The 17,726-nt window shown below is 41.8% G+C and overlaps 1 protein-coding gene across 1 annotated transcript in view; it reads left to right on the forward strand.

The window, feature by feature from the left end:
* Positions 1–17,726, forward strand: part of SQLE (squalene epoxidase) — a 322,632-nt gene that overhangs the window by 148,581 nt on the left and 156,325 nt on the right. The window contains exons 7-9 of the mRNA XM_069621611.1: positions 5,985–6,080; positions 7,153–7,295; positions 10,521–10,617. Coding sequence (XP_069477712.1) covers positions 5,985–6,080; positions 7,153–7,295; positions 10,521–10,617 — 336 coding nt within the window. The remainder of the gene's footprint in view (positions 1–5,984; positions 6,081–7,152; positions 7,296–10,520; positions 10,618–17,726) is intronic.

Here is a 17,726-nt window from a genome sequence, read left to right on the forward strand (position 1 = left end):
CCTCACCTGGCAGCTTAGTTAAATGCGTCTGGCGATCACAACATACTCACCGAAGGATCATTGCCGGACTCTAGACTAGACTGGCCAGCAAGGAGAAAACTAGGAAACAGTTATTACTGCTAGGCTCAGGTCCTATAGTATTCCATTCCACTAGCAATCCGGACTGCTCCCTCACTCTTCCTGTTCCAGAAAGAGCTGAAAACCTGGCTATTTCAGTCACACCTTGACATAACCTAGACTCCAAGGCTGCTCACCAGTGAAGTAGTGACTATCTGAAACTCAACACAGTACTACCGTGTTAATTGTTTTTTGTACACACACACACACACACACAATACTGCTTACTGTCTGCCTGTCTTGCCTGTTATTTACCCTAACCTTGTTGCATAACGTACAGCATTTTCCGAGCTATGTACACGCTATATACATTCAATAATAAAAGGTTTTGAGCAGGAGTTGGAGAAGGTTGTACTTTCACTGATATCTCCCAATCATGCAGGATTTGTTCAAGGCAGAAAAACGCAAAATCCCCTAGAGTCCTGACTGACCAACTACATTATTGTGGCAACAAGCATACAAAAGGAGGCCTCCTAAGTGTCATCCCAGAGAAGGCCTTTGACAATATAGGAGGGGGCTTCCTGTGTGCAGTAGTACTCCAGTAATTTTCATCCATCTTGACCTTTCGGCTGCATTACACTGCATGTCACATCATGGTTCTCAACCACCTTATATTTTTGCTTGCTATAATGGACCAGGCTCTGAATTGGATTCCATTATCTTTCAAGAGATAACTGCAAGTGAGATTTGTGTTTTTCCTCTGCAGGCCATCCTGTATGAATCATTCCATGCCCCTGGGCTCTTGTCCTATAACCAATATTGTTTAACATCTACCTTAAGCCATTGACCAACCTGATTTCTCTGTACTCTGATTCCTGCCAGACTTGTGCTGATGTGATGATACTCTTGGTAATCACACTGAACAGTGTCTCCATCGCAGCCTGTCTGTCTAGCATCAGTGACTAGATGACAGACAACTACTTATGCCACACCCCAAAAACTGAAATCCTCTATTGTGGCCAATCTTTTCTTCCTGTATTGCCTTTCAGTGGCAGAGGCAGCTTTTGGTGCCAGGAGGGGGGCGGATAGCTCTTAATGGGGCAGCAAGATTCTAAAAGATTCATGGGTGAGCCGTGGGGGTGGTGAATGTTTTCAGCGGAGGGTCCTTCATTTTTCCTCAAATTACAACGAGCTGCCAAGCGTAGCAAGGGAGCTCAAAATAATATAGGGGGTACAGGGGTTTTCTTCCCCACCCCCGAGAACATTTTTTACAATAATGTACTGAAATAATTCATTTTGCAACATTTTTGACAAAAGCCATACAATTTACAATTGTTCTTCTAAAATATCCGGTAAATCTCATGATTTATGGGCAGTCATGCCTAGTTAATATTTCGAGTAGAGGGGCCTAAATATTTCCGCAAATTAGCATGAGCGACTGAACGTAGCAGCAGCAGCTTCATGCGTGGATTTTAAAGTGGCCATCACTTTAAATCCCATCCCATGTATGAAGCTTCTGCCCAACCTATCTATGCCAGTAATGATCACTTTAAATCACATGCATAAGCTGCTACCACAACCCATCTATGTAAGTAATGGTCACTTTTAATCACATGCATGAAGATGCTGCCACATCCTATCTATGCCAGTAATAGTCACTTTAAGAGTTACCGGCCAATAGCCATTGCCGACCCGGATTCCAAGCTTTTTGCCTCACTTGTTCTAAGAGACATCCAAAAATGGATTGATGAAAACAGAATTTTGGATATGAGACATTTCGGTTTCAGGAAAAATATGGGGACCGAATGTGGGTGGCTAATCTTGTATTGTTTAAGAACAGAAGCAATGAAAAAGGCAGATACATCGGTCTTTATAGCATCTATCGACCTGAGTTCCGCTTTTGACATGGTGGACAGGAACACACTATGGTCAAGATTACGAACATTAAACATGCCTCCAATTTTGTTAGACATAGTAAGGGCAATATACTCTCAGACTGATGTGAAAGTAACACTTGACTCTGCAGGTACCCTATCGGAGCAAATTACAATTTACAATGGATTGCGCCAAGGCTGTAGATTAGCTCCTACAATCTTCAACCTATATGTAAGCAGCGCAAACCGGGCCTTATTAAATAGGGGACTAGTTCCACCAAGAATTTCGAACACATGTATGTCCTGGTTGGCATATACGGACGATTTCCTCCTAATTGACACCACTAAGGTGGGACTTCAACGCATGCTCAGAGCATTTGAGGGATTTACTACCTCAATTGCTCTTAAGGTTAACCCGGACAAAACTGTAATTGTGCGCTTGGGGAGGAAGAATAAGAAATCGAACACGTTATCTTGGGTATCTGGGAACATCAGGCTTAAAGCAAAATCGGAATTGAAATATCTGGGCTTCTCAATAGCAGGGGCACAGTCCAGACCCCTACTTAGGACGCAATTGAAACTCATGGCAGACATTGCTATCTCTCAAATGCGGGCATTGGACGTAAAATTTGGGAAATTCTCTATGTCTCCTTTCAGAGAATTCTATATGAAAAAAGTAATTCCCCGTTTAATGTATGGGGCTGAATTCCATTCCTTAACATGTGAAGGTCTGTGGGCCTCGACAGAAAGTTACATCTGGAAATCGGTAATGTATTATTTACCAAAATGTATTCCGTACAACTTAATCAAGTCCGAAATGGGTTTAAATTCACTTCAGGCGCTAGTGACATGGAAACGGATGACGCTATGGAGAAAATGCAATTCCTTAGAGACCAATACTTTATACTACTATGCAGGTCGGGATATTTGTAATCCTTTCATAGTGGAATTAAATGAAGAAATAAATAAAAACTTGAACTTAATGGGTATCTCTACGATTTCCCTTAGGAATAATCCGGTAAGAGTGAAGGAAAGTGTGCTGGGTTTCGATTGGATCCATACTAAAAATGCGATACTGAGTACCAAACTCTACCCTCAAGTGTGTGGTTTAAATAAATGGTTGCCAGTAATGGAAAGTTACCTAACAAAGTATCCAAATAAAACAATCCGTAACGATTTTATGCGTTTTAGATTCAACGTATTGCCCACAAACCAAATACTCTCAATCAGATCAATGGTTCAACCAATATGGCTGTGGTGTAGGTTTTGTGGTATAGAAGGCATGGTTGAGGACCTGAAACATATACTTCTGGTATGCCCAGCACTGAGGGAAAAAAGACTCCTATATTTTGCGCAATATCTCCATAATACTGCGGAAGTAAATAGAGAATTTATTTGGTATAAAATGCTACACAACAGCAATGGCAACTTGAATATCAGGGTAGCAACGTTTCTGAGAAATGTGTGTGCTCTGTTTTAAATTTCCTTTCATTGTTCTATTTTTTCGTTTATTTTAATCTGGTTTTGGACTTCTTACTATGTAAGAGCAATGAGGATGAATTTATGGATTGTTATTTGGCGACTTGGTTAGGTAATGGTGTGAAAATGTATGATATGGACTTGGTAATTGGGTCAATATGTTAGATACAGGAGATGAACTGTGTTCTCTTATTTGAAAATGTGAATATGTTTCTGTTTTGCTATTTTGCTGTTTTTACTTTGTATTTCTCTGTAATGAAAATGAATATTTTTGTAAAGGTTTTTCTAAACCAAAACAAATAAAGATAATAATAATAATAGTCACTTTAAATGATTTGGCTTTTGTAATGCTTTTTTTCTCCTCTCTTGATTGTCCCTCACTTTTATGCCCTCAGGATACCTTGATTGTTTTGCTGGATCGCACCTTATTTTGTTACCCTACGGAAATGGGTATCATAATCAAAGGTATAATGAAGGATTCGTGGTTGTTGGTTAGGAATTGGTGTAGTCACACTGTGTGAGACTACAGAACATATTTGCTTGGTTTTAGGTAACCCACCTTTTGATATAGGTCTGTACAACAAAGTTGGTAGTGTGACTGAGCAGCCAGGCCCATCTCAAGAGTGGTAATGTGTGCTGTAGAGCTGTAGCAATGAAATTCTAAAATACAAGTAGCCAAGTAACACATATACTCAAGGTTTCAGTTATAAATAGTTATTTATTTATCATCAATTTTAAATAAGCGTTCTTTAAAAAGGGCAAGATATGTGATAATCAAATATACTTTAAAATACTTTTCAGAATCAGCATCAGTTAGTGGATACTCTTTAGATATGCTTATTACACACTTCCTACACCCGAAGGTGACTTCATTCACAAGGACAGTAATGGCATTTTTATATCAATAGTTATACTTTGCAGATTCTGAGGGAGCAGAAAGGAAATGTTAAAGGAAGGAAAAAGGTTAAACAGGTTCTCAGGGCATGTGAGTATACTTAAATCTTCTAATGAAGTCTAGACAAGCCTTTGCCAGAAATAACAGTCTAAAACAAGTTACCACCTATGAGGGACAGAAATATCAAAGTCAATGGACTAGAAGAGTCTGCAGGGAGCCAGGACAGCCAAAGTGAATTGTACCACAGTCTATGCAGCTGAGGCACTTGATAGTTAATAAAAGTCTTGCACAAAGTTAGAGATTTTTGTAGAAATCACTTGTACGGTCACAAGCTGTTACACTTGTGAAACGCAGAGTTGGAATCAACTCCAACAAAATTAAGCCCATGCAAATCTCAACTGAGAAGAGCACAGCTAAAGAGACAATGAGGTAAGTACCCCAAGCCTCAACAGTACCTTTGGTTTGAAGAAGAGTGGTCCAGCTGGATTCTGTCCTGTTGCAGCGGTTCAGACCCTGGGTTCCTGAGCCTCAGTCATGGGGACAAGAGGGAGGACATTTGGAGGGCTCCTGTGGAAGCGATTTGGAGGTTGTCAGCAGCTACAGGCTCTTTTCGGTTCAGCAGCACTTTGTGGTTTCAGCGTGCGGTAATCAGCACCACCGTGGATCGCGGGTACCGGTTGGGCTTCCTTCACTCCTTGAGTCCTGCACTCTGGTGAGGGGACTCGAGTTCAAGTCGTCCTGCTTCTGGAGGGTCCTTAGGAGTCTCCTGGAGCTTTTGGCCAGATTTCAGTCGTTTCACCTGACTATGGATTTCTCGACCCCTGGCAATCGGTTCCTGCAGCAGCGAAGAAGTACAGCCAGTCGGGGAGGATGGTCCAGTGGAGTTCGTCTCAGGGTTAGTTGGTCACACTAACCCAAGGGAAGAAGTCGTCCCTTCCGGAGCTTCTCTTGTCGATTAGAAAAAGTAGTTTTAGCACAGCAGCAGGGCTTCACCGGGCAATTCAAAGGTCCAGGAGGATGCAGCAAGCTTCGTCCACGGTTTCTTCGTCGGGTGTTTCTCCCAGTGGTCAACTCTGACTTTAGTCCCAAAACCCTTGACTTTTAGGCAGGTTTCTCCCATGTATGCACAGCTATTGCAAATCAACAGACAATATGTTAACCTCAAAAATACAACTTTTTATAGGACATGTTGTTCAGAATAATTCCTCTAAAAAAATAAAACCACAGTGCACATTTACATATTTCCTTGTACGTTTCCAATGAATATTTATTTTGCATGTCTATTGTAACCCCTTTTGAATGACTACTAGCCATGTCGCAGAGCAGCTTTATATTCATTGATTCACTCCATTATGGGCAAGTAGAATGATGTCTCTCATGTTAGTTCCATTAAATGATACTAAAAATTACAATGGTTTCACTTGGAAAATTATGTGATGTTTTCTTACTTTCATATAATATGTTTTTGTCTGTTAACTGATAAACTCACACCCAAAGCACAGCATTAAAACTACAAACGAGTAATGTAACAGAGGCAACCTATCTATTTTTTTTACTATCATAGTATGTTGATGATACAGCACCTAAGCTTTGTTAAAACACCAAGCACAAAGTTCTGTCTTACCTTAATAAGTGTGCCAAAAATATTATGATTTTTAAAAAAGCATTACTTATTGCAGAGCACATTCAGGAGCCATTCCTTATAGCAGTTCAAACTGATCGCTTGAGAACCATGCCAGCAAGTTTCTTGCCTCCTTCGCCGGTTAATAAACAAGGTATGTAAAGACAAGAAAATCCATCTTTGCCACGTGTTATTTTCGGACTACTTGTAACAGAAACTTCAGACACATGTAATCTGCTGTTCACCTCAAGCGTGTATCCAAGGTATTCTATGTGCTATCTTTGTTACAGTATAATACCCATGTTCCTCCTTGCTTATTACTATGCAATCTAATTCTTTCTTTGGACAAATCATAATTAGAACCAGATATTCCCTCTGCAGTTGACTTCTGTAGGAATACATTTTATGCTTTGTTTTCATTAGCACAGTTCGGGTCACAGAGATCCTTATAGAAAGTATCCATATTGACTTGGTCTCACTGCTCTTCAGAGTTAACACATGTGAGTCTTGACTGTAGACAAATGGACCGCAACACAATGACCATTTGCTTTTTTTAATTATAAACTACAATTTACAAGAAAGTCGGATGAAAATAATTGTAACTAACAGCAATAGTCATTGTGTAGTTAAGTAATGTTTATGTTTAGCAATAGGTGTAACACACACCACAAACGTAATTGCACCCCTTTAAACGGTTGTATTGGGTTGTCTATTAACTTAAGCAACAATTAACAGAGTTGTGCTCCCAGGGGATAAAGGGAAAGAATTCATTGAGAATTTTTAACTGGTAAAAGGAGCTATAAAATAATGTTCTGATCCGTGGTTCCATGCTGATATCAGTGTCCCTGATGATCCAGAGGACCTTCACCTTTGTCTGTATTGGTAACATTTCTCAGGCGACATGGGTCCTGGCTCGGGGTGTTAATTTTGCTCTGAAGGTGAGCTTGGAGACATCTGGATTAAGGTTGTTACCTATGATTGGGCCATTAGACATGGCGCCAAATGATCCAATTAGCATAGACCTGCAGGTAAGTCTGTGTTTTTAATTTTAGTAAAAAAGTGAAGCTGGTGGTCTCTTGGCAAGTTCATCAGGGTTTTCATGTAAAAGTTGAAAAGTAGCGCTAAAGGAGGGGGCTTATGTGGGCCTTGCACATTAGACAAAATAGTCAAAGTCGCTCTAAGTGATGAATGTATTACATTAATAAATGTCTTTGCTTTTAATGCAGGAGTTCTTCTTTTGGGGGATGCATACAATATGCGACACCCACTCACAGGTGGGGGAATGAGTGTCGTTCTCAATGATGTTAAAATTTGGAGGAGCTTACTGAGGGATATTCCAGATTTATATGAGGATTCAGCGTTGGTGCAGGTAAGACACTAAGAGACTAGGGGCCTAGTTCATAAGAATTTGTACTGGAGCAAATCAGGGGAAGCGGGTGAGCATCTCAGATTTTCCCCTGCTGCCTTATACCTGATTCACAAACACTTACTAGAGCAAGCCTTGAGATGCTTGAAGGATCTCTGAGATGCTCATGATTAAATACAGTTCTTAACGATTTCCTGAAGAGTGCCTCAGATGCTTCTGGCATATCCAAACATGCTGAAATGTTAGGCTTTGTGAAACAGATATAAAATACCACGGACAAACCTGAAAGGGTCATTGGCATCTTTGTTCCAGTGCAAATCCTTTTGAATTAGGCCTCTGATCTTGCTGCTATTACACCTTTTCTAGAGCATCACATGTACAATAATTGAAAACAAATAGCAATGCTTTTTGATGACTTTCTTACCATTACTTATTCGTGATGAATACCTGTTTAGGATGGGACAGAGAGGCAGCACTGCAACAGTTGCAGGATATTAAATAACTGCCAAACACAACTGATAGGGCAGGCAATAACGTTGTTCGAATGCACATATATGCATAGCTTTCAGCAATATGTTTACATTTAGATATTTGAGACAATCAGTCCTCTGCCCGTAGATGACAAGACTCTATTTCATCTCTTCACTGATGAGGGTATAGATAATTGTACGTCTAACATCACAGCTGCTAAACCTCTCTGCAATTTAAGTTCAATCCCCAAGAGCGGGCTTTCAGCAAAAGAGTACAGGGCGAACCTCTGGCTTCAGAAGAATGGCAATGTGTTTTCAAATCTGGGATTTTCTATAAACAGATCCAAGTCTCATCTTGTTTCCGGCAGCAAAGAACATATCCACAAATGAAAGACACAGGTGAACATCTTTAGAGCTAGACATCTCTGACTCCTAGCCTCAATGAGCCACCCAAGAAGAAGAATAATCTATGGGAGCTGTTTTGGACTTGTTCATAGGCAAAGCTTTACAGCTTTAGGACATGATTTTGCATACCATCAAAATAATTCAGTGCTTACAACACAGCAGTATCAGCATGGTGGTCTGCGAGGTTGTTTGGCCCTATGTCTTACTGCATGCATCAAATTCCCTGTTCAAAAGTCAAAATGACAACTCTACAGTGGCATCTGCCTCTCAATTGGAGTCAATCAGTAGACCCTCTGTCCATTACAGTAAATAAACCGATTAATAAGCCCCTCATTTGGAGGACCCAATGACAGAACTTTATTGAAGAGTCTCCTTTCAGCCCTCCACAAGCCATGTTTGCTATAACCATATTCGTTGGGTCACAAATGAGGAACTCTCAGCCAGGATTTGCAGCCTCCTATTTTCTGGACCAGCCAGGATAGAAAAGACCACGTCAGTGTCTTAACGTTGAAGGATATTTTCCTCCTTGCAAACCCTTCCTGCCTTAAAGTCAGTCAATTTTTTTCCAGACAGCGCTACAGCAATATTGGAAATCAGAAAACAAGGAGGCACTCATTCTCTACACTCTGTCTATTAGCAGTATAGATTTGGGACTTTGCTGGTATTCACATGTTTTCTGATAGTATCTTATCGTCAAGGCAAAACTAATGTAATTGCAGACTCCTTAAGCAGACTTTTGTATGCTTCTCACAAATGGGAGTTGAAGTCTTCAGTAACTCGGAGCCCTTTAGCAACAGCAATAATGAAAGAGGTGATCTGGTCCTCTTTCTTGGGGTATGCTAGTCTTTTAGACTGATGAGGCACTGTCTGCCTTTCCACCTCTTCCTCTGATTCTTTGGACACTGCTCAAATTCAAGAAGAGACAAACAGTAACAATGATACTGTGTCACTTTTGGCTGGCTCCCATGGAAAGGGAGAAGTGACATGCACTCCCTGCTCCCTTTCCATGGGAGCCATTTTCCTTGTTTACTTTTTTGTTTCAATCTTTTCAATGGCCGCCATGGAAAGAGAGAGCGGAACTATGTGTAGTCCCTTCTCCCGTTCCATGTAGGCCATCTTTTTTTTCAGTTCCGAAACTCAACTGTAAAAAGATGCCATTAGTACTGCGGTCTCGAGGGATGGAGCACTAATAGCAATAATCCCCTCGCTGGGGGGGCTTTACCGCTTCAAGTAATGCCCTGGGGCCTGTAACTATGGGCCCCGGGGCATCCCCTCAAGTGGAAATGCCCCGCCCAGCTCATGGCTTATTGCTTAATAATTGACTGCATTCCAAGATTTCTGATTGGCTTAGAGTAGGTCAATAGTGGCCACCGTGTTAATGAGCCTTATTATCTGGCTACTTCCTCAAGGAGAGATTCATCATTTAGGTAGAAAGTACCATCACAACCTGGTGCTTGGGATCTGGTTGTGTATATATGCCTTCTTCACCCGTGCCAACATTTATCTTCTTAGTCTGGTCCCAACCAGTTACGAAGGAGGGAAAGGAGGATGACTGAGAAATTAAAAATGACCTTCAAGGTGATTCAGGTCCTCTTAGAACTTGCCCTCACTCCTTCACCCACCCTACATCCTGCAAGGAATATACCATGCCTTGACTGCCCCTCTGACGGTGGGAAAGGCATACAGAACTGGTGACTTGCAGGAAGAGGGAATGGGACCAGTACAAGGAGGCACGCACAAATGTGTGAATCCTTCTCTATGCATATACATTTCTCGCAGTGGCAGCATGTCTTTTGTTGCCAGCTTTCCTTGATGCAGCTGATCCCAACCAGTTGTGAAGGAGGGAGAGCAAGGACTAAGGCAACCTGAATCATCAGGTTATGTTTTCATTTTGTTGACATAATATTTTCTAGCAAGTAAAGAAGTGTGGGATAAAGTTCAGATGGTTATATTAAAGACTTGATTAATAAAGTAGTACATCAAATTAGGATTACATGGAAAAGATAGGACAGCATTCTTTGTACTGTTGCCAACATTTTCAATGTCATGTTTCGTTAATATATATTTACTTTACACAACTTTACTTTAGTCTCGGGAGGATAGCTCAGTGGCAACGTGCTCACCTTGGAAGCAAGATGACACGGAGCAACAGAGGTTTGATCCCCCGGTTCGCGCTTAGAAACCTCTGGTTATTAAGTGCGTTACAAATAACATATCATATAAATAAATAACCTATTATATCACAATGTCTGAGTAATATTAAGTTCTAGTCAAACCTAGGACTATGATTTATTCTTGAGGGGAATATGTAGCTTGTCTACAATGTTAAACTAAATACTGATTTCTTCCACAGGCTAAAAAGACATTCTACTGGTCAAGAAAGAAATCACATTCATTTGTCGTCAATGTTCTTGCTCAGGCTCTTTATGAACTTTTTGCTGCTACTGACGGTAAGTGTAATTTAGAAGAAACATAACCCCTCATCAGGAAAGCATGTTAAATCTTTCTCCCCGTAGTGGCTATATTATTGTAATTACTCAGAACAAATTTGAGCTGTTTTTCAATTCCCATTGACTTTCTTTAAGAGCATATATAAGCTCTTTGGCTTAAAGCGCCATATGTACTGGGCACACTGCACAGGCAGCATCAATCATTAACACAGAAGCAATGAATGTGTATTACAGGGATACACTGCCATATGTACTGGGCACACTGCACAGGCAGCATCAATCATTAACACAGAATTAATGAATGTGTATTACAGAGATAAGCTGCCATATGTATTGGGCATAATGCACAGACAGCATCAATCATTAACACAGAAGTAATGAATGTTCATTACAGAGATAAGCTGACATATGTATTGGGCACACTACACAGGCAGCATCAATCATTAAAACAGAAGTAATGAATGTGTATTGCAGAGTTAAGATGGCCTATGTATTGGCACAACACTGCACAAGCATCAATCATTAACACAGAAGTAATGAATGTGTATTACAGAGATAAGCTGGCATATGTATTGGGCACACTGCAGAGGCAGCATCACTCATTAACACAGCAGTAATGCATGTGTATTCCAGAGATAAGCTGGCATATGTATTGGCACAACACTGCACAGTTGACATCAATCAATAATACAGAAGTAATGAATGTGTATTACAGAGATAAACTGGCATATGTATTGGGCACACTGTACATGCTCAGGCAGCATCAATCATGCTCTGTACAGGACAATGCTGGCATATATATTGGGAACAGCCAGCATGACAATGTGTTACATCAGTGACAGTGCGGTCTTTACTGTGGACACATAGATCTTTAAAATGTGTTGTGTTGTAAAATGTTCTTGTCTGCTGTTGGTGACATGGAATTTTCATGTTCCCCTTTAGAACTGATTGCAAACCTATGGCTTTTTAGTCACCTTTTCTGCTGTAAAATGCACCATTTCAAACCCATATTTGAAAAAGATATTCTTGGAGGGAGAAACCCCCCCAAACCCTGCGTAGAACCTTATAGCTCCTTCTCGATGCTTGGTCGCCCCTACAATTTCAGGAAAATATGAACACATACACCCTGAAAGAAATCACAAGCAACTGACCTCGGATCATTTGATGGAGGGGCTCCTTCAGATACTCACTACCCCTGACACCAAAGCTCTCTTTGGGACTGCATGGCGCATCACTGCCTGTGATGCTATTGTGTGAAAGGTCACACAATATCGCTTTTTAATATACTGCTTTGGGTGAGGGTGTTGGCTTTAGGCTCGCCGGCCCACTGGGGGACAAAAAGCTAATGCTTCGGCCCCACATTCAAAACGATTGGACAAGCCTGCGCTATATAAACTCAATAAACATAAACATATATGCATGAGGCCCAAATGTATAGCAACTTTTATAAGCTTATAGTCAGATAAGTCACTGTTGCCCCAAGAGCCAACATAAGTAATCCTGGTAAATAAGCTAGACCTCTGAAGACTGGCCCCTAGTCACCCAGAAGCAGTTGAGAAACAGACTAGCTGTGCATGGAACACACTGGGCTGAAGTGGAGAAGGTGAGTTGTAACAATGTTAAACACAAAGAATAAGTGAATATTGTAAGGCTGGAAAAGTATAGCATTGGTATCTAAGCAAGGGCAAAGCGTTTGGTGGTAATATTCTTATCAAACACTTTATGTTCTCCTCCTAGGATTAATTCATGCTCTCTGTTGCTCCACTCCACTGAGTAAGCCCCATGCATAATTATTCTGTGTCCTTTAGTTATGAACTTTGATAAGACACAACAGCAAAGTGATTTGACTGTAGAGGTTGTGATGGGCTGAGCAATTGAACACAAGACACGCTTATAGTTTTGACACCTTCAAAGGTCTTTTGCAACACTTTTTCTATGCAGGGTTTGGGTGAACACCTACAGGTATTATAGGAAAGGGCTATAAAACAGTAAAGTAAACAATGTAGAGGATTGGGTAACATAAAGTGGGGACCGCTGCAGGTTTCTTACACCTCCCACGCTTTCCTTTTGGTCACCCTATTCTTATATAAGTCTTTAATAGACAATTGTCTATCAAAAGGATTGTCAAATTAAAGTTTAAACACCTAAGCTTAACTCTATGTAGCCCAACAGAGTAGTTCACAAACGGTTCTTTATAGGTCCACCCGTGTTCTAGATCCAACAGATGCTGCCCTTGAACTTATAGTACATTGGATAGACCGCAAGGAAGCCCTGAGAAAGGTTGGAGAACACAAGAGTAATATACGCATGAAAAAAGCCAAATCACTGGTTGCCAGATATTTCATGGTAAACAGACTTTCAATTGCCCAGCTGAGGTGTGTGATTTTTGAGGTGGTCAACAGGCCTCGTAGAGTAGGTGACTTCAATAAGAAATTGGCACAACGTGAACTTTTCCGGATGGACAAAATGGACTCAATTTATTCGAGAGCTCTTTATGAAGACGTTTATTTATCTTGGTGCATTTCTGTGAAATTGATTGTAATGGCTGGAGGTTCGCAATTACAACTGTTTGACTGATTATTATTGTGTTAATACTGCTTGTTAATTTGTTTGTATGGTTCCAGTGCACAAGAGTAAATATGCTCAATCACGTACACATTAGTATAAAAAAGGTAGCAGGCTTCCCTCACAAGGTTAATCTGTACTAGGTTATCGATACTTTGATCCTTATATTTGGCTGTCATTTAAGCATGTTCTAATGATTACCCCTAATTTTAGATATTATTGTAGAGGTGGATGTACAGGTGAAATATCTACGGTTTTCTCCTTTCACATGATTATTGTATATATTTTATAGTTCCCTTCTTTCTATTTTTTAACTCCTACATTTTTTGAGCCTTTGATTGTACTTTTGGCTATATTTCTACTATTTATATCTATTTATTTTATTGTCCTTCTATAATTTATTCCGTTCTGTGTTTGTGCTCTTTTCTATGGGTTTAATTCTAGTTATAGGTCATATACTTTCCTTCAATTGATTTCTTTATGTGGCACTGGTTTATTTGAATGATTTGCACTGGTTTGATGGGATCAATTTCTTAGTTGATATTGACGCCATTTTTCGTGATTAATCATGATTCCGACAGGTAACTATGAATATGTATTATTTTTTGTGGGTTCACTTGGGCTCTAATTGACACATATAGTCTCTCTATTCACTATTGTGGTTATTCTTGACATGGTGGTGGTTATGGTCAGTCACTTTTTTCCGTTTTGTTTTTAATACTATATGGTGATATGGTATAATTTATCTTCCTTTTTACTGTGATCACTGTTAGCATAGTTTTCCTTGTGGCATTTATTCTGCACCTGGACATTTTTGTCTTTTGTTGTATTGGTGACACTCATAGATATTTCACTTAGCATGGATTGATATGTCATTTAAGGTATTTGACAATGTATTTTTGAAATAATTAATTTATACGTTCTGTTGCTTTACAATTCCCATTTGAAATTGTTGCTCTTGAGAAAGTTTTTATCCCGAAACACGTCAAGCTCTTTTTTTGATTTCTATAATAAAAAATATTACTGTGATGATTTAATCATCATGTTTTGACTCATGCTGAATAATGTGTGTTAATTATTAACTGTTGTTACAGTATATTGTTGTGCGAGTGACGAGAGTATCCACTCTCAGGACACTTTGTTTTTGTTGCCATCCATGTTCTAGAACCATCAATATAATACTCACCTGGGCAAGTTTTTTTGTCAGTGACTCACATTCCAGTAGTGTTCTCTTGGCATCCCTGCTTTCACCTGAATCTGTCAAGATTTTTCTCAGTGTCTTTTTGTTCGGTTTGTCTCTCAAGAATCTTCGGTGTCAGAGGACTTTCGTAGCATCAGGGATTCTCACCGTTGAGCCCAGTACTCTTCGCGCCTCGGTGCGGACAAGGATTCACATCAGGTCCTTACTAGGCCTTGGGACATAAGGGATCTGGGATCATTTTCAGATTGTCCTGATAGGTCCCAGCTGAACCTTGCCTTTGTCATGACAGGCTTGCGGGAATCCGCAGGAGCTGATGCTGATCCCACAGACCCTCACCGGATGTTTCCTGCTCAACCCCAGGTTTTACAGCTGAGTCAGAAACCACTGGAAAGGGAAAGGGGTAAAGGACAAAATAACAAATGACAGACACTCCTCACTTCTGGTCTCTGGGTTCTGGTATCTACAGTGGGAAATAAAGACACTAGATTAATTACTGTTACTGTACTGTGCTGTAATCTTCTGATTAATTTCATTAATATAATGTGCTTCTCCTTTACCTGTCTACCTCTGCAATAAGCAGAGAGGTTTTAGGAGAAGCGCTTTACTCTCCTTCTTGACTTGAGAATGTCCCTTCACTTCGAGTCCATTGAAGAATTTTACAGTACAAGAAAAAATATACAAACCTGCACCAAAACGTCAATGTCCTCCAATTATGAGGAGGATAGTGCTTCAGATGAGGATGTCTCTCCATTAGGAGTGTAGTTTGACACTAGAGAGGTGCCTGAAGAGTTAATTGACCCTGAGTCTAAAATAAAAGATCTCTGTGACTCCCTCCAGTTTGCCAGCGGTCTTGATACATCCCCAGAGTTGGAGTTTGATAAACCCGACCCATCAGAGCATGCTGATTCAGGATATAGAAATCTGATGAATAGGGTCACTGAGTGCATGGGATGGACTAGGGCTTCACCAACTTTCGAACAGGATGACATGACGAACATCCTGGACCAGGGTCCCCAAAAAGACCCTATCTTACCTTTTCTCAAGGCCCTTCAAATATAGAAATATAGACCATCATCCAGTGACCCTGACTATCTCAGCAAACACCCCACGCCTCAGAGTCTGGTAGTCCAGGTTGCTACTTCCACCAGGCAGTCTGCCTACCCCTCTATCCCTGTCATGATGCCTACCCCCGGGCATCAGGACCAAGCCCATCAGCTCCGGGAGCAGGCATCCAGACACTTATTAAAACCCCAACAGCCCTGGCTGGGGGCTGTTTGGGTTCAGTCCTGGCGCCTTAGGCGCCAGGCTCATAGACTTTACTTACCTGATGCAGACCATGCTGCAAGTGAGTCCAAGCCAACGTGAGGCCTGGATGGGACTATTTTATTACAGGGACTATTTTTTACTCGGGCGTGGTTCTGGGGAACTTTTTACCTGGAACTACTTTGGAGGCTATTTAAACCACGCCCGAACAGCAGCACACACTTCCCGTTATTCTGCATCCAGCAGCAGAACGCTCACCATGTCTGCAGCCAGCATCCAGTCTTCTGCCACGCCCGCCTCAAATCCGGAGCTCCTAAAAACAAGAGGAGAGAAAAGGACAAGGTTAGAAAACAAACTTTACTCGGGCGTGGTTCTGGGGAACTTTTTACCTGGAACTACTTTGGAGGCTATTTAAACCACGCCTGAACAGCAGCACACGCTTCCCGTTATTCTGCATCCAGCAGCAGAACGCTCACCGTGTCTGCAGCCAGCATCCAGTCTTCTGCCACGCCCGCCTCAAATCCGGTGCTCCTTAAAACAAGAGGACAGAAAAGGACAAGGTTAGAAAACGAACTATTTTCGAATTCCTCACCTGATTCCGGATCCATCTCGCCTCCGGACCTGGAAAGAACATCATTTCAGTACGCCATACTCACCAGTCCTCGCAGCATCTTCCAATTCGGCGCTCTCTCCATCATTTCTTCGCCGAACTCCGGCACCTGGGGGACAAAAGAAAACAACAAGGTGAGCCGAGAAAACCAACAAATATAACTCTTATCACCATAGACTTACCTGATATTGTATAACTCTTCACATCTTCATGTGCTGCACCTGCAAAGAGAGAGAAAGCAACACGTTAAACACGTGCAACATTTACCGGACAGGGTCGGGTAATACAGACTCTTACCTGAGCGCCACCAGCTACCACGAGAGCATCTTCTCACGAACTCAGCTGCAAGATAAGGAAGGGGGGACCAAGAGTGAACATCGGACATATTGAACTCTATGAACTTGATACTTACTGGTCCTAGCCAGGAACCTCAGAGTCAATACTCTCCGGAACTCTCCCATGCCTTCAAACCAGTGAAGTAACTGGCATCAACGCGCCCCTGCAATCCATGCAGGATGGAGAGCTCATTGTTCAAGAGTATAAGGTGAGATTGCTGAAAGGGCACTTCGGAGTGATAAGTGGGGAGGACTGTGGGGGGTGCCATCACTTGAATCCACGGGTGGCTAAATCCAACTCTCCACTTGCAGGAGAATACTTCTACGGGTCAAGCAGACAAGATTCGGAGGGCCAGTCCAGTCAGTCATCTCTGCACTACGCATCACATTGTTGTAGACCGCAGTAGTCTGGGTCCGACCGACGCCCCTGTGGGAGCCAGGTGAGCGTAACAATCCCCCAGATAGAAATGATAAAAAAGTGGACGCATGGGCTCACAAGGTATTTGCCTCAGACAGTATGGCCTTGAAGTCCCCTAATGTCTCCTGTACCCTGGCCTGGTTTACACATGCCCTCTGGGACTGTGCTAGTATGGCGGCTGAACATATCCCAGAAGGCAAAGAAAGGGATGGCTTTCTGAATTTAGTTAAGTATGACAAGGAGGCGATGGAAGAATGTCTCCAATCAGGACTGGATACTGCTGACAGCATGAGCAGATCCATGGCTGCAAGCACTGTGCTACACAGATTTGCATGGTTGAGAAAGTGAGGGTTTTCACCTGACGTGCAGGCCAGACTGCTCAACATGCCCTTCGACGGCTTGACGTTGTTCGGCAGCAAGGCAGATGAAAGCCTAGAGAAGCTGCAGACCTCCAAAGTGGTGCCTAAGTCCCTTAGCGCCTCTATTCAGCAACATCAACAACCTTATTCGGGCTCATCTTCCTAGAGAGGTCGTCCTTTTCGATACTATTCCTCGGTTGGTAGAGGAAGAGGACAGGCCGTACAAAGGGGGCAAAGAAGATCCCCTTGCAGTGGACGAGGTAAGGGTACAAAAGCACCCCCAGCAGCGGCATCTTTACCGTCAGCCACTGCTGCAGCTGCCTCTAAGCCACTCTCAGGCCTTGCCCCACAAGACCCC

The sequence above is a fragment of the Ambystoma mexicanum genome, chromosome 5q (assembly GCF_040938575.1).
Source record: "Ambystoma mexicanum isolate Mex_15411 chromosome 5q, UKY_AmexF1_1, whole genome shotgun sequence".
In the NCBI taxonomy this organism is placed as follows: Eukaryota; Metazoa; Chordata; class Amphibia; order Caudata; family Ambystomatidae; genus Ambystoma; species Ambystoma mexicanum.